Source organism: Schistocerca nitens, chromosome 11 (assembly GCF_023898315.1).
Source record: "Schistocerca nitens isolate TAMUIC-IGC-003100 chromosome 11, iqSchNite1.1, whole genome shotgun sequence".
In the NCBI taxonomy this organism is placed as follows: domain Eukaryota; kingdom Metazoa; phylum Arthropoda; class Insecta; order Orthoptera; family Acrididae; genus Schistocerca; species Schistocerca nitens.
The window spans coordinates 124536864-124553159 of record NC_064624.1 but is presented as its reverse complement, the minus strand read 5'-3'; the positions used below and the strand labels follow the sequence as shown (position 1 = coordinate 124553159).

At 43.4% G+C, this 16296-nt stretch overlaps 1 protein-coding gene across 1 annotated transcript in view; it reads left to right on the top strand.

Moving 5' to 3' along the window:
• The window catches only part of LOC126212699 (uncharacterized), a 106801-nt gene that overhangs the window by 56676 nt on the left and 33829 nt on the right, over window positions 1-16296 (top strand). Inside the window, exon 6 of the mRNA XM_049940114.1 lies at window positions 1182-1274. Coding sequence (XP_049796071.1) covers window positions 1182-1274 — 93 coding nt within the window. The remainder of the gene's footprint in view (window positions 1-1181; window positions 1275-16296) is intronic.

Here is a 16296-nt window from a genome sequence, read left to right as displayed (position 1 = left end):
TACTGTATGCAATTTAATTCACTTTGCTACTTCCATCCTCCGAATTTCTTAACAACTTCCACAATGTCTACACATTACAATCAGATCAAGATTAGCCATTAAGTTTTTTACGTCAGCATCAGATCACGTCTGCCTTAAGCTTTGGCTAACGAGAGACAATTGAAAACGGATAGAAAACAAAAAAAGTTACAATTTTGGTATTTTCTCTGCCGTCGAGCGCTCGTACCGCTGCGACGGGATATTTTTATCTGAGGGAACGAGTGTAGCGCGGCGAAATTCAAAGTCCCGCTACAAAGGGCTGATGGTAGTATTCGAGTGTGGTGCAGACCCTGCAAAACCACGGACCCAAGTTAAATTAATGGCGTGTGACGAGGGCCTCCCATCGGGTAGACCGCTCGCCTGGTGCAAGTCTTTCGATTTGATGCCACTTCAGTGATTTGCGCGTCGATGGGGATGAAATGATGATGATTAGGACAACACAACATCCAGTCCCTGAGCGGAGAAAATCTCCGACCCAGCCGGGAATCGAACCCGGGCCCTTAGGATTGACAATCTGTCGGGCTGACCACTCAGCTACCGGAGGCGGACGGTTCCAAGTTGTCAACAAGGTACTGTGCAAGCTGGTGGTGGCTCCGCGATGATGTCGGCTGTGTTTATAATGAATGAATGCACTGGGTACTCTGGAACTGCTCCGGTTATTTACTGGAAATGTTATGTCCGGCTACTTGGACCCCAATTGCAGCCATTCATTGACTTCACGTTCTCTAACAACGATGGAATTTTTATGGATGACAGTGCACCATGTAATCGTGCCACAATTGTTCGTGATTGGTCTGAAAAACATTCTGGATAGTTCGAGCAAATGATTTGGCCACCCGGATCACCTGACACGAATCTCATCGAACATTTATGGGATGTAATAAACAGGACAGTTCGTGCACAAAATGCCGCACCTGCAACACATTTGTAATTATGGACGGCCATAGAGCCAGCATAGCTCATTATTTCTGCAGGGGACTTCCAATGAGCTGTTCGGTACATACCATGTCGTATTGCTGCACAACAATGGGCAAAAGGTGGTCCAACGTGATATTAGGATGTATCCCAAGACTTGGCACCTCAGTGTATAAATAGTGCTCTGCTGCAACTCTTGCTTAGTCTGATGCTTTAATTTTTTTTTGAATTTGCAGGATACGTTTTCAATTTTGGAATTTACGAACAACGTCAAACAAGAAGCAGAAATAACAATTGACGATAATGGAGTTGAGGATTATGTAAGTACTCATTCTGTAGCATTATACACTCCTGGAAATTGAAATAAGAACACCGTGAATTCATTGTCCCAGGAAGGGGAAACTTTATTGACACATTCCTGGGGTCAGATACATCACATGATCACACTGACAGAACCACAGGCACATAGACACAGGCAACAGAGCATGCACAATGTCGGCACTAGTACAGTGTATATCCAACTTTCGCAGCAATGCAGGCTGCTATTCTCCCATGAGATGCTGGATGTAGTCCTGTGGAACGGCTTGCCATGCCATTTCCACCTGGCGCCTCAGTTGGACCAGCGTTCGTGCTGGACGTGCAGACCGCGTGAGACGACGCTTCATCCAGTCCCAAACATGCTCAATGGGGGACAGATCCGGAGATCTTGCTGGCCAGGGTAGTTGACTTACACCTTCTAGAGCACGTTGGGTGGCACGGGATACATGCGGACGTGCATTGTCCTGTTGGAACAGCAAGTTCCCTTGCCGGTCTAGGAATGGTAGAACGATGGGTTCGATGACGGTTTGGATGTACCGTGCACTATTCAGTGTCCCCTCGACGATCACCAGTGGTGTACGGCCAGTGTAGGAGATCGCTCCCCACACCACGATGCCGGGTGTTGGCCCTGTGTGCCTCGGTCGTATGCAGTCCTGATTGTGGCGCTCACCTGCACGGCGCCAAACACGCATACGACCATCATTGGCACCGAGGCAGAAGCGACTCTCATCGCTGAAGACGACACGTCTCCATTCGTCCCTCCATTCACGCCTGTCGCGACACCACTGGAGGCGGGCTGCACGATGTTGGGGCGTGAGCGGAAGACGGCCTAACGGTGTGCAGGACCGTAGCCCAGCTTTATGGAGACGGTTGCGAATGGTCCTCGCCGATACCCCAGGAGCAACAGTGTCCCTAATTTGCTGGGAAGTGGCGGTGCGGTCCCCTACGGCACTGCGTAGGATCCTACGGTCTCGGCGTGCATCCGTGCGTCGCTGCGGTCCGGTCCCAGGTCGACGGGCACGTGCACCTTCCGCCGACCACTGGCGACAATACCGATGTACTGTGGAGACCTCACGCCCCACGTGTTGAGCAATTCGGCGGTACGTCCACCCGGCCTCCCGCATGCCCACTATACGCCCTCGCTCAAAGTCCGTCAACTGCACATACGGTTCACGTCCACGCTGTCGCGGCATGCTACCAGTGTTAAAGACTGCGATGGAGCTCCGTATGCCACGGCAAACTGGCTGACACTGACGGCGGCGGTGCACAAATGCTGTGCAGCTAGCACCATTCGACGGCCAACACCGCGGTTCCTGGTGTGTCCGCTGTGCCGTGCGTGTGATCATTGCTTGTACAGCCCTCTCGCAGTGTCCGGAGCAAGTATGGTGGGTCTGACACACCGGTGTCAATGTGTTCTTTTTTCCATTTCCAGGAGTGTATTTGCGGTAGGAAAACTAAGACTGTATACCACTTATGGTATTCTGACCACTTGCTGTTGCTCTATGAGGCAGAAGAAATATTAGTAACACAAAAGTTCTAAGAGAATGTCTTGATACATGAATGTTCTGCAGTTCACACTTATGTGCTTGGCAGGTGGTTCATCGAACCACCTTCACACTATTTGTCTACCTTTCCACTCTTGGACAGCATGTGGGGAAAAATAAACACTTACATCTTTCTGTGAGAGCTCTGATCTTTATTGTTTTATTAGGATGATGATGATCTCTCCCTATGTAGTTGTGTGTCCATAAAATATTTTCGCATTCATAGGAGGAAGGTGGTGATTGAAATGTTGTGAAAAGATCTTATCACAAAGAAAAACCCCTTTTCTTTCATGATTGCCACCCCAATTCGTGTATCATATTGATGATACTCTCTCCCCTATTTCATGCCAATGCAAAACAAACTGCCCTTCTTTGAACTTTTTTGGTGTCCTCTGTCAGGCCTATCTGCTGAGGATCCCGTACCACACAGGACTATTATAACAGAGGACAGACAAGTGTAGAGAAGGCAATCTCTTTACTAGATCTGTTCTATCTTCCAAGAGTTCTGCCTGTAAAATGAACCTTCTGTACTACACAATCTGCGTGATTGTTCCAATTTTACTTCTTCGTAATTGTGATTCTTAAATGTTTAGTTGAGTTGACAGCTTTTACATTTGTGTGACTGAAATTGAATGGATTCCTTTTAGTACTCATGTGTATGACCTCAAACTTCTCCATATTGAGAGTCAGTTGCTCTTTTTGTACCATACGGATATCTTGTCTAAATCATTTTGCAATTGGTTTTGACCTTCTGACGATTTTACTGATAGTGACAGCATCATCTGCAAACAGTCTAAGAGGATTGCTCACATTGTCTCCTAAATCATTGACATAGATTAGGAACATCAGAGGGCATAACACTTCCTCGGGGAACGTCAGATACTACTTCTGTTTCAAATGACGACTTTTTCAGTTAGTACAGACTGTGACAATTGCAATTTGATTTGAAACTACTTGTGCGGAAGGATATCAAAATCCTTGTGGAAATCTATTGATATGGTATCAGTACGAGATCATCCATCAATAGCACTCACTTCGTGAGAATAAAGAGCTAGTTGTGTTTCACATGGATTGTTTTAGCTGAATCCATGCTGACTGTGTGTCACCAGATCGTTTCCATCAGAGAAATTCTGTTCATTATATGACTTTGCATTTGTAATCCTGCCATTTATCCTCCAAGACATTAAAGCAACAAACATTGTTATTTTCCATTGTAGCATGCGGTGTCTAATGAACTGAACCAGAAACTTCAGATATAGTACAACACAATCTTGAGTGCTGCTAGAGTGTTCGAGATTCCCACACATCAGATTAAAGTAAGAAATTGAAGCATTTCAGATGCGGACAGTTAGATTTATCACCATTAGGTTCAATCAGCATGCAAGTATTACAGAAATGCTTTGTTTGAACACCAATGGGAATCCCTGGAAGGAAGACGATGCTCTTTTTACAAGGCACTGATATGGAATTTTAGAAAACCGGCATTTGAGGCCAACTACAGATCGATTCTACAGCCACCATTGTATATTACACATAAGAATGTGAAGATAAGGTGAGAAAAATTAGAGCACGTTTTGAAACTAACAGACGCTCGTTTTTACTTTGCTGTATTTGCAAGTGGAACATGAAGGGAAGTGACTGGTAGTGATATGCGATACCCTACCCTACATTATGCACCATACTGTGGCTTGTGGAGCAGGTATGCGGATGTAGATGTAGAACTGATCTGTTGTCGCAGTCATTGGTCTGAAGGTTTTTTTTTTTTTTTTTTCAACTCTCTGTCCATCCCATCCTGGTCTACTGCACCCTACATCCATTTGAACCTTCCTGCTGATTACTTCTCTTCAATTTGTAAATCTCACACTTCCCTCTGTTGCCAAATTAATGACTCCTTGATACCTTAGAATTTGTCATGGCATCCTATTATTCATAATTTGGTCAAGTTGTGCAGTAAAGCTTTGTTTTCTGCAAACAGTTCACTTCATTACTACTACATTTACTCACACAATCTCTAGTATTCTTCTGTAACCTGACATTTCCAAAACTACTACTTCATTCTTGTCTGTAGTGATTATTGTCATTGTTTCGCTTGTCTACAAAGCTTGTCTCCCAACAGGTACTTTCATAAAAGATTTTCCTGGAATGAAATATATATTTTATGTTGACATATTCCTTCTTTTTTTTTCCAGGAAATCGTATCCTCTAATTGCCAACCTGTTTTATACCCACTTCACTTTTACTATCAATTATTTTTCTGTCCAAATACCAAAACTTGCCAACTGCTCTCGGCATCTAATTTCTAATCCATTTCTCCCAACATCACCTTACTTATTCAACTACCCTACTCTCAGTTTTTTGTGTGCTCATTTTCTAAAACATTTTCAAGATACTAACTATTCCATTCACCTCATCCTCAAACTGATTTGCTAGCTATGATAGAATTTCAATGGCATCAGCAAACTCCTTCAACTTTAAGAATTTTTTGGGACATTATCCGTGGAAAAAAAAAATTGATAAAATTATATTAGAATTATTTAAATAAAACTGTCTACATCGGATGTCAGTTGTATATTTCGCTTTTTAGTGACTGGTTTCCATCTCTTTCAAGACTATTCTCAGGTCATTTTTAGTCGGAAGACAAGAGCTTTATATTTTGTAAATGGCTGAGGAATAAATACACTATTTGATCAGAAGTATCCAGACACCCCGAAAAACATATGTTTTTCATATTAGGTGCATTGTGCTGTCACCTACTGCCAGGTACTCCATATCAGCGACCTCAGTAGACATTAGACAGTGTGAGAGAGCAGAATGGGGCGCTCTGCGAACTCACGGATGTCAAATGAAGTCAGGTGATTGGGTGTCACTTCTGTCATTCATCTGTATGCTAGATTTCCACACTATTGACATCTCTAGGTCCACTGTTTCAATGTGATAGTGAAGTGCAAATGTTGTATTGAGTGACAAATCACGGTACACAGTGTGGCGATTTGATGGCAGGGTGTGGGTATGGCGAATGCCTGGTGAACGTCATCTGCCAGTGTGTGCCAACAGTAAAATTCGGAGGCAGTGGTTTTATGGTGTGGTCATGTTTTTCATGGAGGGGGCTTGCACCCATTGTTATTTTGTGTGGCACTATCACAGCACAGGCCTACATTGACATTTTAAACACCTTCTTGCTGCCACTGTTGAAAAACAGTTTGGGGATGGTGATTGAATCTTTCAACACGATCGAACACCTGTTCATAATGCACGGCCTGTGGCAGAGTGGTTACATGCCAACAACATCCTGTAACAGACTGGCCTGCACAGTCCTGACCTGAATCCTACAGAATACCTTTGGGATGTTTTGGAACCCGACTTCGTGCCAGGCCTCACCGACCGACATCGATACCTCTCCTCAGTGGAGCACTCCGTGGAGAATGGGCTGCCATTTCCCAAGAAACCTTCCAACACCTGGTTGAACGTATGCCTGCGAGAGTGGAAACTGTCATCAAGGTTAAGTGTGGTCCAGTGAATTCCAGCATTACGATGAAGAGTGCCACGAACTTGTAAGTCGTTTTCAGTTTGGTGTTCGGATACTTTTGATCCCATAGTGTAGAATCGTAGAAGTGAAATAACATAAAATAAATAGATGGTATATCCATTGGAGACAGCAGTGGCAAGCAGCAGGCCACTCTGAAGAGGCGTGTGGAACACTGCTTAGTGAAGCTCCGTCACTCGTGGTTTTATAGCAGAAACTCTGCCCTCCGCCTCCTGCATAACATCACCAATAGTCAATAGCAGAGAGCTGTTACCGTAACCTGTGAAGATTGTTTGTAAACCTGTATTATTGTAAGTTAAAATTATAGAAAAAAACAGTTAGGGATATTGTGAATATATAGTACGTAAATGATGTGCATCATAAACTGTTCTTAAATAGTGAAGAACGCCTCTCCTTATGGCACTGGATCATTTCAAAGTTGCTGCTCACTACAGGTGCTTGTATCAATGTGGGTGTGGCAAAGGTGGTTGATAAGATGCCAACTGATTACTGAGGAGACGAATGTGACTCGATATGCTCTGCTGTCAGCTGAAGATGTTGCAGAACTCAGTCGGCAGTGATATGGAAATAGCTGAGTATTGATTTCAGTTATAGATGTTGTTGAGTTATCTGTGGCTGTCTTTTACATGTACAGAAAAGATAAGTGGCATGTTTTACAATTAAGGGAAAATAATTGTAAAATTATCATCTATATAACCGCATCCTTATATATGTGTGGATGGATATGTGTGTGTGTGTGCGCGCGCGAGTGTTTACCGGTCCTTTTTTCCCCTAAGGTAAGTCTTTGCGCTCCCGGTATTGGAATTTCTCCTTACCCTCTCCCTTAAAACCCACATCCTTTCGTCTTTCCCTCTCCTTCCCTCTTTCCTGATGAGGCAACAGTTTGTTGTGAAAGCTTGAATTTTGTGTGTATGTTTGTGTTTGTTTGTGTGTCTGTCGACCTGCCAGCACTTTCATTTGGTAAGTCACATCATCTATGTTTTTAGATATATATATATAAATTTGGATTATAAAATGTAGCACACATTTTGTGTGGATGAGAAATAATATGTTCTACATTGAGGTTGCAGTTGATGAGTTAAAATAAATATTAACGTAAAAGGAGCAATCAAGTTGATAACAGCAGTTTCAGTGTTAGTTAACAAGCTGTGTGTAGTTGTGAAGCATTGCACACTGATAAGTCAAAATATTAAGAACACTGTCAACCATGACATTGGATGTTGCCTGGTGGTGTTGCGGGCATGTGACGTGGTAGCAAAAGTTTGTAAGTGGAGCAGACATGGACGGGGGATCACCCAAGTGAAGATATTGTGGTGTAACAGATGACAAGCGGATTGTTGCATGTGCCATCTATCGCCCCTGGCCTGGCACAAATTCTAATTAAATGATAAAATTGAGTTGCGGGTTAGGATTTGTTAGTTATGTGCATAAATACTGCGGAAGTATTTGGTTTTCATATGTGGGGATAATTCAGACACCGAGCCAGCAACCGGTGCGGACTTTCATTGACGCGGCAAGTAGCGGGCCGCCATGGAGCAAACACGATGAGGCTGATGACGTCGCACCATGGAGGTCCAGAGTCGTGGCGGCGGGATACTCCGAGGCAGTTTTTGGTCTTCGGAGGAAAAAAACGAAGAATGTATAATGAGGAACTTTGTGTATAACAGGGAAAGTAGTGAGAAGCAATTTAACGGCCAGTAACGCAGTAGGCGGTACCTCAAGAGCCGACTGTACATAGGTATCAGAAATAAATCGCTGTAACTATTGTAAAAAAAAAAAAAAGAGTTCTGAATAAGAGTTATTACGAGAAGCAGTCAGACAGCGTCAGTTACTGGTGAATGATCGCCATAGGTGACATTTTCTTCATCAGCTGCGCCGTCCCCTGTTTCACTCGACGAATTTAGTCAACATTAAAACAGAGCCAAACTACACAAATAATAAAACTCATCAGTGGGGCGGGGACAGCGCAATATGTGCTGGAAAAGGAGAAAACCATTGAGATAAGTGACTTTGACAAAGAGCAGATTATTACTATGCAGAACCTGTGGACAGGTATCTCAAAAACGGCGAAGCAGGTGAAATGTTCACATGTAGCTGTTCTGAGCATCTACGGAAAGAGGCAAGAGTTCAGTGAAACTACGACTAGGCGCTAAATGGTTGGATGTCCACGACTCTTCACAGAATGTTGGTTCTTCCGGTGAATCACATTTTTGCTACACTGGGTCGATAGTTGTCTCCACAAACGCCGTCACTGAGGTGAATGGCAGCTCAAAATGTGCACTGCACCACAGATGCAGGCTGGTGGGAGCAGTATTTTGCTACGGAAGATATTCTCCTGCGACTGCGCGGGACCCGTGGTAGTAGTCGAAGACACGCAGACAGCTGCGAACCATCTGCGTCCCTTCACGCTTGACGTCTTCCCTGACAGCTGCGTCATCTTTCAGTGGTGTAATTGTCCATGTCTTGGAGCAAGAACCATGCTACATTGGTTTATGGAGCATTATAGTTGATGTGTCGACAGAAGTGCCGACACAGTGTGATTTGAGGGGACCGCTATGCACGCTATAAACACACGAAGGATGGCGTGAGGTCTGAAACAGGATACGTAATGAATGCTATAAAGAAAAGTACGTAGCTTCTGGAATACTTAACCTTAATCCATCCTTGTTGTATACATCGTTCTTGATGAGACATGCTTTATACGATAAGTATCAATTGCTATGTAAGGCTAATGGCGCCTTGCTAGGTCGTAGCCATGGACTTAGCTGAAGGCTATTCTAACTATCTGCTTGGCAAAGGAGCGAGGCTTTGTCAGTGTAGTCGCTAGCAAAGTCGTCCGTACAACTGGGGCGAGTGCTAGTCCGTCTCTCGAGACCTGCCGTGTGGTGGCGCTCAGTCTGTGATCACTAACAGTGGCGACACGCGGGTCCGACATGTACTAATGGACCGCGGCCGATTTAAGCTACCACCTAGCAAGTGTGGTGTCTGGCGGTGACACCACAATAGTGAATTGACGTTGATGTCTCAGTGACCAAATTTGGTTGATGTAAATCCTGTAGAGCCCATCTTGGTCACTATCGAACACCATCTCCGCATTTGCAAATCACTATCTATTATTTGTGCAAATTACATAACCTGTGTATAGACATCTAATGCCGCGTACCTCCACAAACCTTCCAACATACTGTCGGATCCCTGATACAGGGAATCAGTGATATACGGTATTTTGTTTCATGGCTGGACAAACAATCTGTTCATAATGTTTTGGCTCATCAGTGTAATTGCATTATGTAAAGTGTGTTAGGGAGAATAAACTGTTAAAGTCTATAATCCGAAATTGTTAAATAAAATAATATTTACATTAAAAATTAGATTGTAATGCCATTTTGGAACTGTGGGGATATTTTGAACAATAAGTTGCATAAGCAGTGAGCGCAGAGGCCATGATGATTAGCCTGGTTTACATAGCAGTCTAAAAGTGCATTTGTGGATGGTGTGTTACCCATAAAAAAATATTTATTGCAGCTCAAAAACAAGGTGCAATATCTTGTGTATGTAATTGCTTACTCCTGGATATCTACATCTAGGCCACAAATATTTTTCACCTGTAATAAGGAGGACTCTAGATCGCAGATGAGCAAATGTGTTTTTGTCCTCTGTACTGCCACTTGTGCTACAGCATAGATGCCAGGCATTTAGTTAAATAAGATATTATGCCTCCTCATTTTTGGATTGCAATAAATATTTTTGTGTGTTCCACAAAGGCTGATCATCATGACCTCAGTACTCAATGCTTATGAGACTTATTATGCAAAATGTCCACACATTTTAAAAATCACATTACAATGTAGCACTTCTTGTAAATATTATTTATTTTTTTAAATATTTTTCTGTTGTTGATTTTAACAGTCTATTCTCCCAAATACATTTTACATAATGAAAATACATTACTTCATGATGACAAACAGCTTGTGAATTAATACTGTGACACTGCTGTTATCAGCTTGGTTGGTCCTTTTACATTAATATTTATTTTAATTCTTCCATTGCAGCCTTTATGTATGTGTTATTTGTCATCTGCAAAAAAATGTGTGCTACATTTTTGAAATCATTTTGAAGATGTAATGTCGTAGTCACTATGTTTTTTTTTAAAAAAAGCGTGTCATGTAAATGATTATTTTACAGTTATTTTTTCCGTAATTTTACAACAGGCAACTGATGTTTTCTACATACGTAAAAGACAGCCACAGATGACTCCACAGCATCTGTAACTGAAAGCAGCACTCACAGAGGTTGTTAAGTATCTTTGGCTGACAGCAGATAATATCGGTTCTTATTTGTCTCCTTGGTAATTAGTTGGTGTCCTATCAACCATTTTTGCCACACTTGTCTTGGTACAAGCACATGTAAAGGGTAGCATGCTTCGAAATGAGCCACTGTCATCGGACTAGGCATTCTTTGCTATTTCAGAACAATTTATGATGCACGTCATTGATGTACCATATATTCGTAATATCCCTAGCTGTTTTTTCTATAATTTTAACTTGTAATAATATACGTTTACAAACAGCGTTCGCAGATAATAGTAACAGCTCTCTGCTATTGCCTATTTGTGATGCTACGCCAGAGACAGTGAACGAAGTTTTCACTATAAGACCACGAGCAACTCGACTTCATTCAGCAGTGTTTGTCACACCTCTTCAGAGCTGCCTCCTCCATACCACCATCCCCTACTGTCTCCAGTGAGTATACCAGCAATTTATTGTATCTTCTTTTACTTCTATGATTGTATTTATTAACCATTTACTAAATGTAATACTCTTGTTTACAGAGTAAAAATGGTCTGATGATGGTCTTATAAGACACCAAAATTAGTCACCAAGTGAAATATACATCTTACATGTGACCTAGTCTGTTTTATTGAAATAATTTCTTAAACTTGGTATGAGGGGTGTTCAAGAAGTAGTGCAATACATATTTTTTTTCCTCGGCCAATGAAAAAATGCAGAATTTGTTGTGGGAAATTGTGGATATTTCCACTTCAGCGCTTATAGTTTAATGAAGTTCAGATACCGTATTTACTCGAATCTAAGCCGCACTTTTTTTCCAGTTTTTGTAATCCAAAACACCGCCTGCGGCTTAGAATCGAGTGCAAAGCAAGCGGAAGTTCTGAAAAATGTTGGTGGGTGCCGCCACAACTAACTTCTGCCGTCGAATATATGTAGCGCTACATAGGCATGCTTGGTAGGCACAAAGATAAATACTGGCACCAAAACCGCTGCGTCATTAAAAAAAAATAATAAAAATAATAAAAACAAAAAACAGGTGGAAGACGATCTTTTTTCTCCGCTCCGAGTTTCGACCGCTGCATTTTCGTACATTATCCAACGAAGTAAATACAAATTCCGTATTGTTCGTCTTCGAATGTAGCAGCAGCATTTCAATGTACTACGAAAATCCGACTGGCAAGACTGTTTGGGATGTTTGTCAGTATGGCCAACTCTACATTCTGGATTTTTTCCTACCTGTGAGAAGAGATGGTTACTAATAGGAACTTTTATGAATTGTGAATGACATGCAGTATTCTCTTCACCATAAGAATAATACGAATATAAACATTTTACTACGTATTGTTTCGTGTTTGCTGCTATCTCATTTAAATCCTTTCTGCCTAATAAACTACGAAACTAGAGTGAGACAACAGCAAACGCGGAAGAATATACATATCATGCCATCTTTATATTCGTATTATTCTTATGCCTAATAGTGATACAGTCAGAAATGAAGCATGGCAATTGACTACATTTTTAAATCTAAGATGACTCTAATTTCTGTGCAGAATGTAACGTACTAAAGAGGCGCCTGCAAAGATTTTCAAACGGAGAAAAATTTTCGCTAAACTGTCGTTCAGAACATCTATCATACGCAGTCTATTATTTGGTTCTTGTTAATCATTAGCAAAGAAAGCAGCAGTGTAAGTAACAACAAATACCAGTCTCTTGCCATTGTTTCGCTAATGAGACGATTCCTCTTTTTTTAAAAAAAAAATTATAAGCGACGGTAGCGCACACAAAAGGAAGCTATGCCGCGAGTGGCGACAGGCCGTAAACACGCACTATCAGAATGCAACAAACAATGCATGACACAGTACAGTAATGCATTTTCAGCTTAGAGTGACGTAAACACCTATAACAAAGAAAACGGCGCTTATCATATCAAAGAAAAATAAGCAATCAATTCAAACCAGACAAAGCACGTGAAAAAGGAATCGTACCCGTATAAATAAGGACGGAGCGCCTGACTCATAGCAATGGCTACCTGGCAAAGCGTAACTGCTAAGCTTACAACTCGTACCAAACTACTGTAGCTGTATCGTCATTCATTCGATCTAAATTGTGTCTCATATTACAATGGACCAACTTTGTTTCGATTTGGAGATGTGGCCTAAAACTTTTGTCTCCCCTTGAATTTCGAGTCTCAAATTTCAGGTGCGGCTTAGATTCGGGAAAATTTTTTTCCTCGATTTCGAGTCTCATTTTTCAGGTGCGGCTTAGATTTGAGTGCGGCTTAGATTCGAGTAAATACGGTAGGTGGTGGCATTATACCTTCAAAGTGGTGTCTAATGGAGGTGGGTTCCAGGCAGGGGGTTGTTATTGAGTTTCTTTTGGCTGAAAATTGGAGCATCACAGATATTTGTAGCCTCTTGTAGAATCTTTTACGGAGACCTGGCAGTGAACAAAAGCACAGTGAGTTGTTGGGCGAGGTGTCTGTCATCATTGCAACAAGGTTGCACAAACCTGTCCCTACCTCCCACATGGCGCCTGTCCACACACAGCTGTGACTCCTGAAAAGTTGGAACGTGTGGACACACTATTTGAGGTGGTCAGTAGATCACAGATACACCTTGCTGCAGAGCTGGATGTTTCTGTTGTTAGTGCTCACATGCTTGTCCGCCAGTTGGGGTACTGAATGGTGTGTGTTCGCTGGGCTCCACACCACCTAACAGAAGCCGTGCAGAGCAACAAAGCACCATCTGTATGGAATAGACTGTGTTCCTATGATAAAAATATGGTTCAGATTGTTGTTATTTTTAGTGTTTATAACATTCAACTCTCATTTACAGTCAATATTCTTACAAAATAGCTATTATTTTTATCTAATTAAAGCTTAAAAATCATTTAACATCAGGATTTGGCCACACGATCGAAAATGCTCTGCTACTGGTAGAAGCTCTGGTGGCATCACAGACTAGGAGTAAGACAAAGCTGTAAATGTGTTACAGAAGCGTTGGCAGAAGTTACCAGGTTTTTACATGCTTTTTCTGCAAATAGTTTAGCTACTTAGTGATGGAAAATACATTTACAACTTTTAAGTAACAAAAGAAAGGAATTACATGAACGCTGATAGTGGGGATCTTATGAAAATTGACACATTTATGCTCCACTTATTTAAAGCAGTGATATGTGCAAGGATGGACTTTCTTTTCCCTGCTCCCTGCAACATCATTAAACTTGCTCAAAACTAAGGAATCGTGGAACTTCCGTGCAAATGGTTTAGTATCTTATATCTACACTCCTGGAAATGGAAAAAAGAACACATTGACACCGGTGTGTCAGAACCACCATACTTGCTCCGGACACTGCGAGAGGGCTGTACAAGCAATGATCACACGCACGGCACAGCGGACACACCAGGAACCGCGGTGTTGGCCGTCGAATGGCGCTAGCTGCGCAGCATTTGTGCACCGCCGCCGTCAGTGTCAGCCAGTTTGCCGTGGCATACGGAGCTCCATCGCAGTCTTTAACACTGGTAGCATGCCGCGACAGCGTGGACGTGAACCGTATGTGCAGTTGACGGACTTTGAGCGAGGGCGTATAGTGGGCATGCGGGAGGCCGGGTGGACGTACCGCCGAATTGCTCAACACGTGGGGCGTGAGGTCTCCACAGTACATCGATGTTGTCGCCAGTGGTCGGCGGAAGGTGCACGTGCCCGTCGACCTGGGACCGGACCGCAGCGACGCACGGATGCACGCCAAGACCGTAGGATCCTACACAGTGCCGTAGGGGACCGCACCGCCACTTCCCAGCAAATTAGGGACACTGTTGCTCCTGGGTATCGGCGAGGACCATTCGCAACCGTCTCCATGAAGCTGGGCTACGGTCCCGCACACCGTTAGGCCGTCTTCCGCTCACGCCCCAACATCGTGCAGCCCGCCTCCAGTGGTGTCGCGACAGGCGTGAATGGAGGGACGAATGGAGATGTGTCGTCTTCAGCGATGAGAGTCGCTTCTGCCTTGGTGCCAATGATGGTCGTATGCGTGTTTGGCGCCGTGCAGGTGAGCGCCACAATCAGGACTGCATACGACCGAGGCACACAGGGCCAACACCCGGCATCATGGTGTGGGGAGCGATCTCCTACACTGGCCGTACACCACTGGTGATCGTCGAGGGGACACTGAATAGTGCACGGTACATCCAAACCGTCATCGAACCCATCGTTCTACCATTCCTAGACCGGCAAGGGAACTTGCTGTTCCAACAGGACAATGCACGTCCGCATGTATCCCGTGCCACCCAACGTGCTCTAGAAGGTGTAAGTCAACTACCCTGGCCAGCAAGATCTCCGGATCTGTCCCCCATTGAGCATGTTTGGGACTGGATGAAGCGTCGTCTCACGCGGTCTGCACGTCCAGCACGAACGCTGGTCCAACTGAGGCGCCAGGTGGAAATGGCATGGCAAGCCGTTCCACAGGACTACATCCAGCATCTCTACGATCGTCTCTATGGGAGAATAGCAGCCTGCATTGCTGCGAAAGGTGGATATACACTGTACTAGTGCCGACATTGTGCATGCTCTGTTGCCTGTGTCTATGTGCCTGTGGTTCTGTCAGTGTGATCATGTGATGTATCTGACCCCAGGAATGTGTCAATAAAGTTTCCCCTTCCTGGGACAATGAATTCACGGTGTTCTTATTTCAATTTCCAGGAGTGTAGATTTTTGACTATCAATGATGAACTGCGACCCAAAGCACAATAAAATTATTCTTGCAGAATGAAATTTTCACTCTGTAACAGTGTGTGCGCCGATATGAAATTTCCTGGCAGATCAAAACTGTGTGCCAGACCGAGATTCAATGTCAGGGCCTTTGCCTCTCGCGGGCAAGTGCTCTACTGACTGAGCTGCCCTACTGGCAGAATTAAAACTGTAAGGGCAAGTCGTGAGTTGTGCTTGGGTAGCTCAGTTGGTAGAGCACTGGCCCGCAAAAGCTAAAGCTCCCGAGTTCGAATCTCGGCCTGGCACACAGGTTTAATCTGCCAAGAAGTTTCCGAATTATTCTTGGCAAATCTTAGTGCTGATTTCCGCTCTACAAGACACTCAACAGATCGGCCGCCTGTAACATGCGCTAGGTGGCACAACATGTTGTGCGTGTGATGGGATAACAACACAGGTTCGAGTCGTGGAAGAGTCATGTATTTTTAAAAGTTTTACACAAAACAGCATCAGCAAGAACTCATAACAGTTGTTTCGATGATGGAATGTATTATACAGGGTGTATCAAAAAGAATGATCTGATATGGCACATCTATATTTCTGAAACTAATAAATATATACAATGAATTTTGTTTTTTGATGAACGGGAACCTAAAAAAGGTTCCTCCCCCCCCCCCCCCACACTTCCCCCACTCACACCTTTCAATAGGTGTTCAATATGTACCCCTTGAGATGCACAGCATGTGTCAATGTGGTATTCAAATTGTTCCCACACTGCAGAGAGCATGTCTCGAGTTACAGCTTCCACAGCTGCTGTTATGCAATGTCTCAGTTCATGCATTGTTATTCATAATGGAGGCAGATAGTCTTTTACAAATACCCACAAGAAATAATCACATACAGTCAAGTCCGGTGATCTTGGAGCCAGTAACATAAGGCTGAAG